The 17,804-nt window shown below is 27.7% G+C and overlaps 1 protein-coding gene across 2 annotated transcripts; it reads right to left on the bottom strand.

The window, feature by feature from the left end:
• Nucleotides 1-2,421: 2,421 nt before the first annotated feature.
• Nucleotides 2,422-7,138, bottom strand: LOC137807915 (protein JOKA2). Of its 2 annotated transcripts, none has more exons than XM_068608766.1 (7): nucleotides 6,839-7,138; nucleotides 4,415-5,961; nucleotides 4,206-4,332; nucleotides 3,884-4,123; nucleotides 3,604-3,750; nucleotides 2,917-3,501; nucleotides 2,422-2,769 (listed from the first exon to the last, which is right to left on the bottom strand). In XM_068608766.1, the coding sequence occupies exons 1-7, from the start codon at nucleotides 6,860-6,862 to the stop codon at nucleotides 2,677-2,679; spliced, it is 2,763 nt and encodes a 920-aa protein (XP_068464867.1). In that variant the 5' UTR covers nucleotides 6,863-7,138; the 3' UTR covers nucleotides 2,422-2,676. The 2 variants fall into 2 exon arrangements, with proteins under 2 accessions (XP_068464867.1, XP_068464868.1); XM_068608767.1 differs by having other exon boundaries at nucleotides 4,230-4,332; nucleotides 6,839-7,076.
• Nucleotides 7,139-17,804: the final 10,666 nt, after the last annotated feature.

The raw sequence follows: 17,804 nt of genomic DNA, 5'->3' as shown, positions 1-17,804 counted from the left end.
AATAATTTTTTTAAAAATAATGAAGATCATAATATATATATATATATATAATATGATTCAATGTAAGAAGACATGCAATTTCTTTTTTAATAACAATTACAATTATATAAATATGGTAGTTATAAAAAAAAATATACATAATTAAAATTCTATGACAACTAGACATTATTGTACTCTTGCAAAACTAGACATTATTGTACTCTTGCAAATCTCGAGAGTAAAAATGCCATGATAATCAAGTGAAATTCGTGATATTCAACTAGTCAAACTATTAAGAGATAATAAAATAATATATAAAAAAATATTACTTAAATAAAATGAAACTATAAAACAAAGAGAAAAGACAAAATGTTATCTTATAAACTAAAGATTTCGACAAATGAATATTCAGAAATTGAGAATTAAATACTCTCATACTTCACAAATAACAATAAAAATATTAAAAATAAATATAAATGATTAAATATATATTTTATAGAGATTTAATTAAATAAAATTGTGATTTATGTTTTCATACATCATTTAAATGAAACCATACAATAAAAAAAAAACAAAAATATAATCAAGGCTGTGACAAGAAAAAATATTTTAAAAATATAAAATAAAATGAAACCAACAATTAAATATAATAGATAAAAAATAAAAATAAATTTTTAAATTAACTAACAAACTAAAGGTATTTTAATAATATAAAACTTTGAGAGTGCATATCCTTCACATAGCTGATTTTAAAATTTAAGTACTCTTCCATTCTCGTGCCTGTGATTTTAAAATTTAAGAACTCTTCCATTCTCGTGCCCATATATATATATATATATGAATTTATTTAGAATACTCATATATCAATTTTTAGTCACATGTAAGATTGAGTATTCTTATTATTATTACATAAAGTATCAAAAAGCATAGAAAAAAATGAATTTATGTTATATTGTAGTTATTATTATTGTTTGAATATATTATATTATATTTTGATTTAAATTATTATATTATTATAACTTTTTATTTTACTCTCAAAACATTAATATTGATAAATAAAATTTATTTTAAATATTTTTATATTACTGTATTTTAAATACGATATATATTATATTGTTTGAACATAAAACTTTTAGAGATTTCAACCATTAAGTGTCACGTTTATTTAAAAGTATGATATTTTTTATTTTATTTTAAATTTTTTGATAAAAAAATAAGCATATTCTAATATATATATATATATATATATATATATATATATATATCAATTGAAAATAAAAAAATATAATTAAAATAATTGATCAATAAAAGAATTTAAAACTATAGACAACTTCAAAATAATCTTTTATCGATAAAAGAAAATTTATATCGTATAAACACTTATAATTTAACAAACTAGCATAATTTGACATTTTTAATTTTTAACTAGTTTTTAAACTAAAATTAAAATTAAAACAAATGCTTTTGTTGAAATAGTTTTTCAAATTAACGAACTCTTACATTATTTGTTTAATCAATTAGAATTATTCATTCGTTATGAGATTGAAAATGAAATATTATCTTAAAAATAAAAATGAAATTTATATGTAAGTGAATTAAATTGCATTGCAGTTGAAAAAGATAATTTGTTAAAACATTTAATTAACCTTTTTTTACCTTAGCAAATTATGAATTATTTCGAAATCAATTGTTTTTTTAATGATAGTTTTGCCTAAGCTAAGTGAGAACGAAAAATATGGTGAACTGACTGAAGTGAGAAAACAATCTATACATAAAAATAATTAGTTTTCAAATATTTTTATATTTTAATCAATTAAAAAATCTATTAATTTTATTATTAAGTTGGTCAACCGTAAATATAACGACAGCCATTTTTAGATTAAAAAATTAAACAAAATTTTGAACAACTAAAAAAATAAAGATGAAAATCATATAAAAAATTAAGCACTAAAATAACGAAGTTTTCAAAAATATAAGAATGAAAAGTATAATTGAGCCTACTTGTTTTATTAGGCATATTATAATAAAAATAAGGGCTAGTTTGATTCTTAAAATGCTTAGTATCGGGAATGTTATTGTGTTAGGTTTGTATAAGAAAAATAAATACGATAAAAGTGCAGTATGCAATGTTGATGTTATTTAATAAATCGCAAGACAATATAACAATGTTATGTCCACATATTATGCAGATTTTCCATATATAACGAAGAAACCACGTTCGAACTCATTGGCAGAAAACAAAATTAGTCATAGCACAATTTTTTATAGTTGGACTGGAACTACCCATATAAAGCAATTATCTTACCATCCATTTAACATTTTTGGCTATAATTTTATAAATATCCCATTAAATATTTTAGTATTACGTAGTCAAATGTAGGAAAATTTATTTCTTAATGAAAATTGTTACTAAAATTTGTTTCAGAGAAAAAACAACAAGGATTAAAAAGTGCAGGATGGCGATTTGGCAATAGAATTAATTACATACACAAGCATAGTAGTTGATACATGCTTAAATCCGACACTGGATTGTTAAAGTTGTTGAATTATGATGGCAATATCACCAAAAAAACACAAAGATCGGGATAGATAGGAATTTAGATAATTATGTCTACCTGGTAGATAATTATGTGAAGCACCCAGAGAAGCACAAGTCGCCAACTTTACACTAACCATTAACCGACATTTCAACAAATTCTACTCTCCTTGGATTAAATCCATAACAACACGCTTTATGCTTCCATTGTTTTTCCTAAGCAACTTCTTATTCATCTCTTTGTCAAGGAAACCCTGCATAAACCCCATAACTAATCAAAACAGTATCCAGTTGAACAACATATTGCTTGGTCAGAGGACCGAATGGGAGCAGGGGGATTAGAAGAGAAAGGACTTCAAATTGCAGGCATTTAATGATAAAAGATGAACCGAACAACTTACCATCTCTTGTAACTCTAGAAGGATAGGGCCCCACTCAGAAATACCATAGACATCAACACTACATAGATCGTCTATGGATTGATCCAGATCGTACTCATTAATCCTCAAGATCTCTTTGTTCAAATCAACCTGCTTGAAACCCATCTCCTCAAGTTCTCTAAGTAGGCTCTCCTCCACAGAGTTAATTCCACCAGTCCCTACAACAGATGATGATGGCAAATCTACAGTGGATGACTGCTGATTAGAGGGAACAGCTTCGGTTGTTTCAGATAAATCAATAATAGGATAAGAAACCGATGAAGGTGCCACGGAGGTTGCAGCAGGGGCTGAGGCGGCAGGGCCAACAAATGTAGCTTCATTTATAGGGAACTCCTTTTCCAGTTCCAACTTTGGTTCCTTGTCAACCTGTGTTGCAGGTTCAATCGGAGCATTAGGAATGCGGGTTTGAAGAAAAGTATCATCCTCGGTAGGCCGAACATTGATATCTATAAGCAGAGGTCCTTCAGAGCCACTGACATCAAGGGGAATATTCAAGTTCAATCCTTGAGAGTTATCATAAAATGAGTCCTTGAGAGAGGCATCAACCTGTGTGTACGATAATGCGGGCAAATTTATTATTACACCATTAAGACTAAAATCTAGTGTCCCTCCCAGGGGAAAGATATTCCTTCAACACAATCATTTTACCTGTATAAGGACCCAAACACGTTGGCCAAATTTATGTCCAGATAATGTTGCCAACCTCCAGTATGATATGTATCGACCAGGTATCTGAGGTGCTGTAAAGTCAACTGCAATGTCCAGTTCCTTCTCCGTAGGGACACCATTCTGAACCTGGAACGTTTAATAAGAGAGAGCACTGAAGAAACTAGCATGCCACAGATTCTACGATGAGCAAGACAAACCTAGAGAAAGGATAATAGACCTTAAGGAAATAATTAAACTACAATACGAATATTTATCAAACCTCCAAGTCAACTGAATGAGAGTCACTAAACTTGTCTCCTCCAATCCAAACAAGTTCAGTTCCCTTGGGCCATACTACAGTGCCATTATTGCGCATTCGCCAGATCTTTGTAAATGCAGTAGATGGAGCCATCATTGTACCGTCTATCACATTGACATCCAAAATGAACCGACTATCTAACTTTGGTCTTGCATGCTTCAAAATGGAACTTTTCTTAAAAGTATGTGGTGGTAATGTTGGCTGCACCATAAAAAAAACAGGTGAAAATGCAATGACTTGCATAGGGAGAAAAGAAAAGACAGCAGTAGTCAAAAGTGATTACAAAGTTTTTGGATTGTTCATATACACATCGAGGGAAACGAGCAGATGCGGGGCGGTCCATTCTGATATAGTCTGTCCCATTACCCATTTCGTTGTAACAAATGTGGCAGAGATCATAATTTTCCTTTCTGCATGAAGAACAAAATATCATGGAAACGCCCCTGAAAACAATTTAACAATAAACAAGTCTAAACAAATCAAAGTACTTACACTTTGGATTTGAAACGAGGTCCAGTTATTGGATAGACACCACAACCATCACAGCGCACACCTTTGTGGAACATACCAGTCATTGCCTCAGTGTGACGATGGCTCCTTTTAAACGGGGGCATTTGAGAGTTTCCAACATGTGGTGTCCAAGAATTGATATATGTCCCAGAAAACGAACAGTCAAAGACAGCACCAGCACCAGCACTTAATGAAGCTGTCTCGGTTGAACCATTATTAGGACCAGCAAGAATTGAGGATGTGCCACTGCTGTCAACCCTACCAGCGGAAGTATAGACATTCGACATTTTACCCTTCCTGCCACCATCGTCAGGGACTTCTGATGAAAGTGAATCCTTATTCACATTTGTGGACTGAGATGAATAGGGATCACAAGGAGGGACATTGAGATCAACAGTGGGAAATTCTGCAGCTGTTGTTGCACTGATTACATTCCCAGCTTCCAAATGTTGACTGGCACTGGAAGCAGAGGCTACATCTCTAATTAGGTTTTCAGCCTCCACCTGTTGAGTGGCATTGGAAGCCAAGTCTACAGATGGCATCTGTACACCTCTTGCTTCACAATGTGGATTGGCATTGGAAGAAGAGGCTGCATCTCTAATTAGGTTTTCAGTCTCCACCTGTTGAGTGGCATTGGAAGCCAAGTCTACAGATGGCATTTGTAGACCTCTTGCTTCACCGGTGATAGGTTCTTCAGGAACACCATTTTTAGAGAATGGACCAGTTGCAACATGAGGCTGGCAATAAGAATTTAGAACAGAATGTCCCACTAGGGAAATTAAATCAGCAAGATTAACGGGAAGCTGACTAGAAGATGCAGCATTTGGATACAATAAATTGGAAATAAGCTCATGTACTGGCTCGTGCAAAGAAGATAAAATGTCAACTTTATCTGCATTTCCGCTCAAAGATGGGTTTGGAACAGGAGATCTTAAGGGAGAGGCACTCTCACTATGGACAGCAGAATTGGAGGCTGAGTCCACATATGAAGATCGAGAACCTTTTGCTTTAGAAGTGACACGATCTTCAGGAATACCAGTTTTTGAACTTCTACCAGCTGCATCACGAGGCTGGAAATGAGAATTTAGAACAGTTTGTCCCATTTTCAAAATTGAATTGGCAAGATTATCAACCACAGGTGTTGAAGATGCTGCTTTTGAAAGCGACAATTTAGAAAGAGCCGCATGTAATATAGGATTTCTACCCAGAGGTGGGTTTGTGACAGGAGACTTTGAGGGGGTGGCACTTCCACTAGACCAAGCATTTGATTTAGCACCGTCGTCATTGTTCATAAGTACCTCAATTCTCAAGAATTTCAATTGTTGCCTCATCACATCACGCAAATCATCATCATCAACTAGAGTCACCAAGTCACCATCTTCATCAACATATCTCAGAATTAAATTTGCATCAGCACCGAAACCGAAGATAGAACATATCTTCTGTCTCAACCCAACCATGTCGAGATCCAGTCGATTAATCTCGTCCACACGGGCAGTGAAGCGCCTGAGGGTATCCCCATATTTCACCTGTCCAAAAAAAAGGGATGTATTGATGCAATAAGCAAAGATTTGCATGATTACAGAACCGAACATTAAGACTTTACCAAAATAAAGTTGGGTTATAATATGTCAAAAAGCCACAAAAAATATCAGCAGATTCTTGCACCAAAATTTAATGTAGGGTATAATCAAAATTACAGTTAGTATCGTCTAAATCAAAATGTAAAATCATATATTGTTCGGCAGGATCCTTGATATATTAAACCAAAATGTAAAATACCATCAATACTAGAACAAAAACAGAGCCACAGTAAAATGAAACTTCCACTATGCACAACAGTTTTAATTCCAATACAAACTCATAAAAGAGAATCGTTCTAATTACATACAATACTCCTAGCCAAAAGAATAAAACTAATTCAACCCACATCTAGCGGATGCTAGGAATCAATTGATTTTCGTGAAACTCACGCTAAATTGTTTTCTAGGAAAAAAACAATTTGTTTATACCGAAACCCAGCAAGAAATGGTTGGGGTTTCAGCCACATCGTTGTTCCAAAAGTTACTACATATAATAAAACCATAATTCCGTGCTCCGATTACTCAAATAATAAAATTAAAGGCGAAACTAGAAGGGGTGTATGTAATTTTAATTTAACACGGTTGTAAAAAAATCAACAACAACATGAAAGCACCATAATGACTATCAGACTCAAGACTTTATCAACTGGCAAAATCGTCACAAAAAAAAAAAAAACGATTCGTCTTCCTTTTCTCCAAGAAATATCTAGATGACTAAACACGCATCATTACACCACAAAAGTGATGATTAAGAGAAGGAAAACAATTCAGGACCAAAAATTGAAACGAAAACATGAGGGAAAAGGAAAATTAAGATAAAAACCTTGATCACTAGAGCAGACTCCATAGCTCTCGGAGCAAAAGAGAGAAACGACAAAGGGAGGAGTGGCAGTTATACAGAAAAGAAAACACTGAAACCCTAACCCTAATGGGTAACGAAGCTTCTTCTTCGGAACAGAAAATGGAGAGAGTTGCACGGCTAGCGTTAGCCACTTTAAAAGCTTTGCGAGCCGGAGAGTGACATATATATACACTATTGTGACTTTGGTAACAAGAAATTTTTTTATTTTTGACTTTTCTTTTCTCCTAAATGCATACATAACTTCGTGGCAAAGGTAACGGTACGATCCTCCCACGTATCTTATCTCTTTTATTAGCGTTGTTAAACATCAAATCAAATAATATTGAAAAATATATTTACAAAACTAAAAATTAAATAAAATTTAGAATTCAATAATCAATAATCGAAAACCATTTTATTAAATTACTCAAATTTCACTTTGAAAATAAAAAAAAAAATTAACTAATCTGTAATTATATTATATATAAATAACTAGAGGAGTTAAATTACTGCTAGAGTAATCCTAGTAAAGACAAATAATTAAATTACTTGTGGAGCAACCTATAGAGAGCGCTTGGTGAGGAGTTTTAGTTTTCTAGTAATTTGAAGTTGGGAATATTTCTGCCAAAAATGTTTTTAAGTTTTTTCTGAAGTTATTTTTTTATAGATGTAAGAATATAATGTGATGCAGATAAATATAACTTTCTCTAGTTGAATTATTTATACTGTGATGCAGATATAATGTTTTTTATTAAACAATTTAATGTGATAAATAATCAAAATTATGATAAAAAATATTATATTATTCTTTAATTTCTAGAAAAACTATTTAAATATTCTAGATAATATTTCTAACAAATCAAATTATATTTTAGTCATTTCTAGCTATAATTATTAAATAATAAGTTAGATGGTAACAACAATTCACGATTCTTCTAATTCTTATGGTTTACAAATTCATTTTCTTAATATTCACTATTGTGATAACAACTTTTCATCGTAATTATTTTGATTTTTTTTATAAGTTGGTTATATATCTATACCTATATATAAAAAGGATTTTTCACTTTAAATGCTCTAAATTGTTTTTCTATTTTATTCTTGTTTAATATTTTGTTTTATTAATTTATTTTGGTTATTTCAACATTTTATAATTTTAAAAATTAATGAAACAGTTTTTTAATTTTAAAATTTTATTTTATTTGTTCTCACTTAATTGATAAGAGAGTGGAGAGATTGATACTTAATTTTATTTTGTTGTCACCTAACTCTGACCAGTGGAGAGATTTGTTACTTTTCTGTTTTAAATTGATATTTTTCTTTATTAAATAAGCAGTTTTTTAATTTTAAAATTTTATTATATTTGTTCTCACTTAACTGGCAGGAAAGTGGAGAGATTGTTACGTTAATTTTATTTTGTTGTCACCTAACTCTGGCAAGTGAGATTTGTTACTTTTCTGTTTTAAACTGATTCTTTATTAAATAAATTTTAAAATTTTATTATATTTGTTCTCACTTAACTGACAGAAAAGTGGAGAGATTGTTACGTTAATTTTATTTTATATGTGGTCACCTAACTAGCAGGAAAGTGTGGAGAGATTCATTCTCCTATTTAAAACAGTTATCATAAACAGTTTTGAATGTAGTTTTTTTCTCTCTCTTTTTTTATCTCTCTCCTTCCTCAAATATCCTGAAACTCAATAAATATCTCTCATATATACAATTACACATGAATTTATATTTAAATATATATATATATATAATAATAGTAAAAATAAACTAAAAAATATGGATGCATAGACGCGCCTGTATGAATAATAATGGCAAGAAGAGTGGAGAGATTGATTACTTTTCTCTTTTAAACTGATATTCTCCTTTATTAAATAAGCAGTTTTTTAATTTTGAAATTTTATTTTATTTGTTCTCACTTAACTGGCTGGAAAGTGAGAGATTAGTATGTTAATTTTATTTGATTTGTGGTAACTTAACTCACAAGAGAGTGAAGATATTGATTCTCCTCTTTAAAATAGAGGTGACATAGTGGGGCGGGTCGTGTGGGTCGGCCCGCGGTCCGTTGAAAAAAACGCGTGGCGAGTTGCTTATTTTAGCCCGTTGACCCGCTTAGACCCGCCCTGCATAATCCGCAGTCCGCGGACCAAGTGCGGGGCGGGCAGGTTGACCCGCATAACCCACATAACTTTAAAATGTATTTTTTTTTTATGCACCTCCATTTTCTTCATGTAGCCTCATATTTCATATTCCAAAATTTTTAATAACATCTTACTACGCATGTCTCATGAAAATAATATTATAAGACCATTTACTTAATGCATCTAAATAATAAAAATTCAAAGTTTTTATTTAAATTTTTTTTTTTTAAAAAAAAATATTTCTTATGCAGGTCAACCCTTATGCGGAATGGTCTACAAAAATCAGCCCGCAAATTCTATGCGGGATGAGCCAACTCGGCCCACTTTTTGCAGGCCAAGTGGGGGGCAGACCTATGCGGGGCGGGCAAGCCCGCATTGCCATCCCTACTTTATAAAAATTATCATGAGCAGTTTTGAATGTAGAGTAGTTTCTTAATTTTTTTCTCTCTTATTTTATCTTTCTCCTTCCTCAAATCTCTTAAAATCTAATAACATATCTCTTAGACATACAAATACACATGAATTTATATTTATATATATTATAATAATAGTAAAAATAAAAACTAAAAAATGTGGATATAACGCATGTGTTTGCGCTAGTATATATATAAAAAATCTTCCCTTTTTTACAAGTTTATCATCACTTTCAATTATTAAGATGGATATATTAAAATCATTTTAGTAATATTAAAAAATATATTTTATCTTATGCTTTTATTTTATTTATTTAAAAGAAAAAATGTTGACTAGTATATTACTTTGTGAAGATGGACCTATGTCTAACAAGTTGTTAACTTGTTTATTATTCAATATTTGATTTAAGCATTTGTAGTCGGACTCCACGTCTAAAGTATTTGTAACTTGACTCCATGCTTAGAGCACATGTATCTCACCTCATGCCTTGAACATTGATAGTTCAGCTCCACCTTAAGCAATTGTAGCCTGACTTGTGCTTTAAGCATCTCTAGCTTCGTTTATCTTTAAATATATCTAGTTCAACTTCATGCCTTGAACAATACTTTATTAACAAATATGAAAATATGTTTAGTTCAGTTTTATGTCGAACATTTCTAACATAATTTTTTAAAGTTAAGAATTTTTAGCTCTAACTTACACATTGAGTATCTTTAGCTCAACCTTTTTATTCTATATGAAAACATGAACCATTGTTGTTTTATTAAAATCATAAGTGAATTTTCTTGATTAAACATTAAATAAATTAGACAATTTAATTCATACATCCAAAACAATTCACACACTTTTCCTTGATTTAACACTAAAGTGCATCATCCAATTGGGATGATAATAAATAGTTTGTAGTGATTTTTTTTTTTAGTTTATCATTAAATAATGTGTATTACCCAATTAGTTAAGCAATAACAAGTTTTCACTCATCTCTTCTAAGTTAAACACTAAAAATTGTGCATTATCTAATTAATTAGACGATAAAAGTTTACACCCATATATTCATGGTTACTAATCTTTGTGTACAAATCCTTATGCATCAATCTATACACTAATTATTGTGCATTAAGCTTTATAAGGCACTAACCAACAATCTTTATATAATGTTTAAAAGTTCCATGAGCATTAAAAAATACACTTCAATATTTATAAACAAACATTAAATAATGTGTTTCAATCTTTATAAACAAGCACTTAAAATCATATTCTTTTAAGAAAACAACATAAGATTATTATAATTTAAATGTCTAAGTCTCTTGTGTCATAAATAATAATAATTTTTTTCTATAGTCATCAGGTTGAATTTTCTCTCATAATTAAGAGAAACTGAAAAAAAAAATGTTATTTTTTTATATTCATCACAACACCAATTATTCTTTTTGAATAAAAAAAATTGCACTTTAAATTCTTAAAATCAAATAGAATAATGCTCCACAAGTTGTCGAATTCTTAAAAAAAATTCGTCTAATTGGCACGTAAAAAAATATCATGAGTTATCTTACATTATTGTCTTTTGTAACTTCAATGTTAGATTTTTCCTTTTATTTCAACATACTCTTTATTTTATTGTCTAATTTAACTTTGTCATCAAAATTTTCTCTATTTCTAATCATATGGCTATTATAGTTTTATAAAGGAAGACAATTTAGTCTTTAATTGCAATGTGCAAAGCATAGATTTTGGAGTTATATGCTAATTAGATTAGGAAAGGGTTGTCTTTTTTTTTTTTTTTACATTAGTATGCATAATGTTATGCATCATCTTACATATTTTTTCTAGATTTTTTTTTGTTAATTTCAAAAATTTGTGTTAGTCTTTGTGTGTTCAATGCAGTCAATTGTGGGACTACCTAACAATGTTTTTACCGAAGAGGTGCAATTTCACTTATTAAATATCAAATGGATAAAATTTTAAAAAATTACCAAAATGGGTAGGTCGTATCAAGGTGGTACGACTTATCCATTTGGTAAATTTTCAAATTTTTATCCATTTTGATAATTACCTTATGAAATTGCATCTAAATGGTAAAAATCTCCTACTTGACAGAATTAAGGATGCAAATTGACCAGTCATGGATGTTTATTGGTAGTTTTAAGATATCTTATCTATGTCAGACCAAAGATGATGAGTTTTTATTTCATTCTTAGATTAACAAGTTCATCTCACCCCACAATTATGTGATCATGGATATGAATTCAAACAATGTAGACACAAGAGGTTGATGTGTCTAGCATAATTAAATATTAAGTTCGAGCTTTTAGATTAAATAAAGTATTTTTTTTTAATTACATGTGAAGATAGTTTCCAAAATTTAATTATTATCATGTCTTTCGTATGGACAAATTAAATTAATATTAAAAGACATTATCTATTAATAAATAATTAAGTTTTATAATTTTTTAGTCAACAAAATCGATATGTTCCAATAATTAATGAATATTTTAAGATATAGTGTTTATCTTAGCATGAGTTTAGTCGATGCTTGTTATTAAAAGTTGAGACAAAGATCACCGTATCCATGAAGATTAAGTTTTTTGACCGACGCAAGATGGACGTTTTTCAAGTTATTCAGGTGTCAACTATGCTATTTATGTAATTTTTTTCCCATCACATTTACTAAATTAGTTTTCAAAGACTTCAAAGTTTTATAATGAATACTAAAATAGTTATTTACTAAAAAAATTATAAATATAGCAAAATTTCATATTTTCTTTTATCTACACTTGGCTTACTTGAGGTGAACCAGTGAAAAACAGGTAAGAAGGAAGGAAAATAATGAATTAGTATGGAAAAAGAAGAGGAAACAAAATTGTGTATGGGGCACTTCTTTGGATTTCTTTGTAAAAACATAGAAAAAAGAAGAAAGGGACACTTGATCATATTGTAATGTTCAACTACGAAGATAATTAATTGATTGTGTTGTTTCATAGTTCTTTTAGTTAAAAATATTATCATAATTAATTAATAAAAGTTTCATTTTAAATTATTTATAATAAATAAAAAATACTAATGAAATAATATATATTATCATGTCACTCTTATTAGATTATTTAATACGTTAAATAATTAAAATATCATATAACTTAATTTCCATGTTATATAAATATTTTGAAAAATATTCACGATTAACAAGAATTCTTTGTTGTCAAGAATCATGATGTATTCAGGTAAGAGAATACCGTCTCAAATGCTTCTTTAACCATTCTTTAACAAACGGACCAGGATGTTCTGTGTCTATTAATACTGCATCTAATTTTATTTTTTTTAAATCCTTTATAAAACGAAGATTGATCCATAATTCCGTATTGAGATGTTGGAATAGGTCTCACTCTTTGATCCTACAATTACTGTATTGCTGATATATTTGACAGCAATGGCATTTGATTTGTGTGCTTCACACTTCACAAAGCAGTCTATTCAGATTACAATTCACAAACAAAATGCGCTAATAATCCACGCTATGGGTCTTTTTAAAGGCTTATATAAATAAACTCTGTTCCAATCAAGGAACAATTTGCAGAACCAACAACAAAAATAAAGAAACAAGGAAAATGATGCAAAAATTTGTCAATTGCATGCTACTACATGTTTTCTTTTTATCGTGAGTACTGAGTAAATATTGTTTGTTAATTACTATAGCTTGTTTTCTAAATTATTACAATAAGATTTTATCCCCAATCACTACTTCATTCGTTCATCGATAGGTGGCAAACAAGCTGAGAAGGGTAGCACAAACCAGAGCGAAGAGTCCCTTCTGTGATCTGAAGATAGCGCTGCACAAAGACCACGCCACGTCAAGCGTAATTAGCCCTCCTCGTTGAATCAAAAGCTTGCGACGGTAACCTGCAAACCTCAGCAGCACCAACACTGTGATAAATGTCACCATTGTAACTCGGAAAGCTAACAACATCACTGATGCAATGGTCAGAAGCGCCACTATCAAATAGAACCTTTCCATTTTTGGATCACGTAACGCACCGACAAAGCATGAGACCGTGACAGCGACCACCAACGTTGAGATTACGGAAGCCTTGGTCATGGTTCCGCAAGCTCTCAGAAAACACAGAAGCCTGGGTGTTTACATGAAATATGTATACGAGGAAGCGCTGGTGCTTTAAGTATTGTATGATTGATGAAGTGTGTTAATCATATAATGAGAGGCATGTGGTGCACATGGAGGTGGTTGCCAGTGGTAGGTAAGTGAGGTTTTATAACAATAATGGTGTAAAAGGGGATGTGAAAAAAAGTTTTTAGACCTAAAGCCTAAAGAACCTCCAATCATTGTCGAATCCATCTGTCATAATTGATCCTTCTTGTGGCCAATATCAGGATTTAAACCGCATTATATGACATTGGAAATCAGGAATTCATGAATCATGATGTCAAACCACAAAAAGAAGGAATTAATATATTAAGAGTTTCATTTTTAATGTTATATTTATAACTAAATAAAAATATTATATTTATTTTTATCTTTATATATATATATATATGAAAGAATATAATTGGTGAAATATATTTTTCCATACAAAGTAATTATATAAGTCATTTTAAATTGTTTATATTTAATAGAGTTATATTGATCAATACGAGTTTTAATTTTTTTTATTCAAATTTTAATTTTACAAACAACTATTAATATGATTCAATTATATTTATTATTAGTATAAAATTAAATACTCGCATCTTACGACTTAATTTGTTACATAACACTATTTACATATATATTTCCCCATCACCATTTTGTTTTTATTTCTCTATTTAGCATCTTTTTATTTTTATTTTTCTATCTAACACCATTTCAAAAGTAAAAAAAAAATTAATAAATTAAAAAAATTAATAATTTTAATTTTGAATGCATTAAAAAAATAAATATTTTTAATGTTTAAAATAGTTACTAATGAAGAAAGAAATGAGTTTTTACAAAATAAAAGTAATAAATTAAAAATGTTTAGTTTAATTTTTTTTAAATGAAGAAAATAAAAATTAAATCTTACAACAACTTTAAAGTTGAATCTATAAACAAAAATTATTATTTATTTATTATTATTGATATTATGTTAGTAAAAAATACACGACACAATTATAAAAAAATCAAAGTCAATTAATATTAATTAGTAGTGACATACATATAATATTGAAGTGTCTACTTATTTTTAAGCCTTAAGTATAACATTTGCATTAGTTCTTTAATATTATTTGTGTGTCCACTACTAATTAATACTAATTGACTTTGTTTTTTTTTGTAATTATGTCATATATTTTTTACTTCAAATTAACATGATTATATCATCAATAATAATAAAAATAAATACTAATTTATGTTTATAGATTCAACTTTTATGTTGTTGTAGGGTTTAACTTTTTATTTTCTTCATTTAAAAAAATAAAATAACATTTTTAATTTATTACTTTTTTATTTTTATTTTGTAAAAAATTATTTTTATATTCATTAATTATATTTATAACTATTTTAAACATTAAAAATATTTATTTTAATGTATTCAAAATTAAAATTATTAATTTTTTTAATTTATTAATTTTATTTTTTTACTTTTGAAATAATGTTAGAGAAATAAAAACAAAAGTGTGAAATAATGTTAGAGAAATAAAAACAAAAGTGTGAAATAATGTTAGAGAAATAAAAACAAAAGTGTGATTAATAGGAAAATAAAAACAAAATGGTGGTGGATGAGAAAATAAGAGTATAAATAGTTCTATATGAAAAATTGAGTCACATCTTACACATATTTAAAATGGTTTTAAATATTTCAAGAAATTTAACACTAATATATATAATTTAACATAAACTTAAAATATGTTTATATCTATATATATAAATATTTTTTTTATATAAAAATAATAGTAAAATATAAACAACATGATAATACAAGATATTGACGCCGATAAAAGAAATAGATATTAACTTCATAAATTTCAATAAATTATTCTTCTAACTCTAATTTTAATATATTTTTTAATCAACAAATAATAAAATAAATAAATTGAAACATTTCAGAAATATTTCAACCATAAAAAATTCAATATATTTCTATCTCATTTGAACATTATAAAATGAATTATATACCATCAAGTATAATAAAAAAATTTAATAGTGGGATTTATAAAACAATGATAAAACTATAAATTAGTTAGTCAAATTTTAATAAATAAGTTTTATCATTATGATCCTTTATATGTTTAACCATACATATAAAATATGGTCGTAAAACAAAGTGTGAGCATGACTGCAAAAATGTAAGGAAAACACTTTTTATGTATATAAGCTTAATACATATATTTCGTTTTATAATTATCATTTTTATATTACAAACAATTTATCATATATTTTAGTATAATAATCTGTCATAGTTTATTTTTAAAATTATAAAAAATAGTATTTTTATTATAAATTATTATATAATGTGTCATTTGTATCACATATATATTATCATTTAAATTACTAAAGATGATAATTTATAATAATCTGTCATTATTATAAGTGTCATAATTTGTAAAATATTATCATCTTTTAAAATAATATATCTTTTAGTATATTGAAAATAATAATCCTTTGCAACTATTATATTAACATTTAGATTTTTTTTATAGATATAGCATTTAGTATAATGAAAATAATAATATTTTAACTAATTTAAAATCTAAAATAGTTAATAATTAAAATATTTGATGATTAATGTATAAATTAATTTATAAATTTTATTAATAATATAAATTAATTTTTTACTTTATAAAATAATATTTAATTTAGTCAATATAGTAATTAAAAAAATTTATTTTTAAAATTAGTTGTTATTGAGTGATTTTATTGTGATAGATGAATAAATCTTTTAAAAATTAAAAAAAAAACAGAAAAAAGTGTTTTAAAATAAAATTTGAATAATTAATTTTTATATTTATAAATTTTGTACTTAAATATTCATATTTCATAAAGAGAAGAGAAGCACTCCACCACATTTAACACCTTCCTAGGTTTAGGAACAATATAGAAAAGGCCCTTCATGTTTCTTTTAGTTTCTGCCTTCTTCTTATGATTTATTAAATCATAATATGTTACCTCATACCAACATATCTTTCACATAATACTATCTCTTCATTTTTCAAACCTAGTACCTTTAAAGCACATATATCACTTAAAATTTCATAGAAACATTTAGTCTCTTAATACTAATATATTAACAGTAGGAATTGCATACTTAACATAATAATTAGTAATATATGAAGACAAGTAAAGAAAAATTAGTTATGTTATAATCGAAATTATACCATAATTACTCTAAAAAAAATTTATACCAATATATTTATGACGTGATAATGATAGGCTATAATGGACATAATAGATAACATTTAAAACATATTGGAGTGAGATAGTTGTTTAACAGATTTAGAAATTAACTCGTCATAGAGTTAATATATACATTGTAAAAATTAAATGTATAAATAAATATAATATATTATTTAAAATTGAATATATAAAACGATTATAATATTTAAATACAATCAGTTTAATATATGTAATCAACTTCTATAATCAGCTACATGGTAATCAAGAGAGTATTAATTTTTGGATTTTTTCGTGTATATTTTTTATTTTTATTTTATCGTGGATTTTCGTGTATGATTTACACACTGTATAATAAATATAATAAAAAGTTCAGTTTATATACCATTAATTTTTATAATCAATTACAAAGATAATTAGTATAGTCGGTTATAGAAACGAAATTTTAATAAACTGTTGAAACATTTTTAACAACAGTAAACTGAAGTATTTGAAATTAATGTACTAAATCAATTAAAAATACTATTTATTGATATATTTATTTGTGTGATAAATTTCACAGTAATTTATTAGAAGAATTAAATAATAAAATATTACTCATTAAATATATTATTGACTATTTTTAATCAGGGATTTCATATTAAAATTATCACTAAAAAATATATTTTTAATAGTTATATTTGGTGTTATTGGTTTTAACTATCATTAAGTGTGTTACTTGCGATTTATTTTTTCATGGAAGATCCAACGTCGTTAACTGATTATTGGCATTACCGGTTGTTTGATAACACATGTTATTTTCGTCGGTTTGAAAATTCCCGCTATTTTTTGTGGTTTGAAACCCTCGCTATTCCCGACAGTTTGAAAACTTCAAATATTTTTGGCAATTTGAAAACCTCCGTTACTTTTAGGAAGTTCATATATAAAAAAAGTAGGTGAAAATCTAACTACATAGACACAAAAGAAGGTTACTAATGTGCAAGCTATTGAAATTATTATCTCTATCTTTCTCCACATGAAATTAGCTCTG

The sequence above is a fragment of the Phaseolus vulgaris genome, chromosome 3, assembly GCF_000499845.2.
Source record: "Phaseolus vulgaris cultivar G19833 chromosome 3, P. vulgaris v2.0, whole genome shotgun sequence".
NCBI classification, from domain to species: Eukaryota; Viridiplantae; Streptophyta; class Magnoliopsida; order Fabales; family Fabaceae; genus Phaseolus; species Phaseolus vulgaris.
Note: the sequence above shows the minus strand (reverse complement) of the source record. Positions and strands in the feature narration are given on the sequence as shown.

What these genes read in the sequence shown, in the direction of transcription:
- LOC137807915 (XM_068608766.1), bottom strand. Translation starts at nt 6,862, where the DNA reads ATGGAGTCTGCTCTAGTGATCAAG. An exon ending in ATGAACAATCCAAAAACTTT is followed by an intron (nt 4,124 to 4,205) that starts GTAATCACTTTT and finishes TTTATGGTGCAG; the next exon opens with CCAACATTACCACCACATAC. An exon ending in CTCATTCAGTTGACTTGGAG is followed by an intron (nt 3,751 to 3,883) that starts GTTTGATAAATA and finishes TAAACGTTCCAG; the next exon opens with GTTCAGAATGGTGTCCCTAC.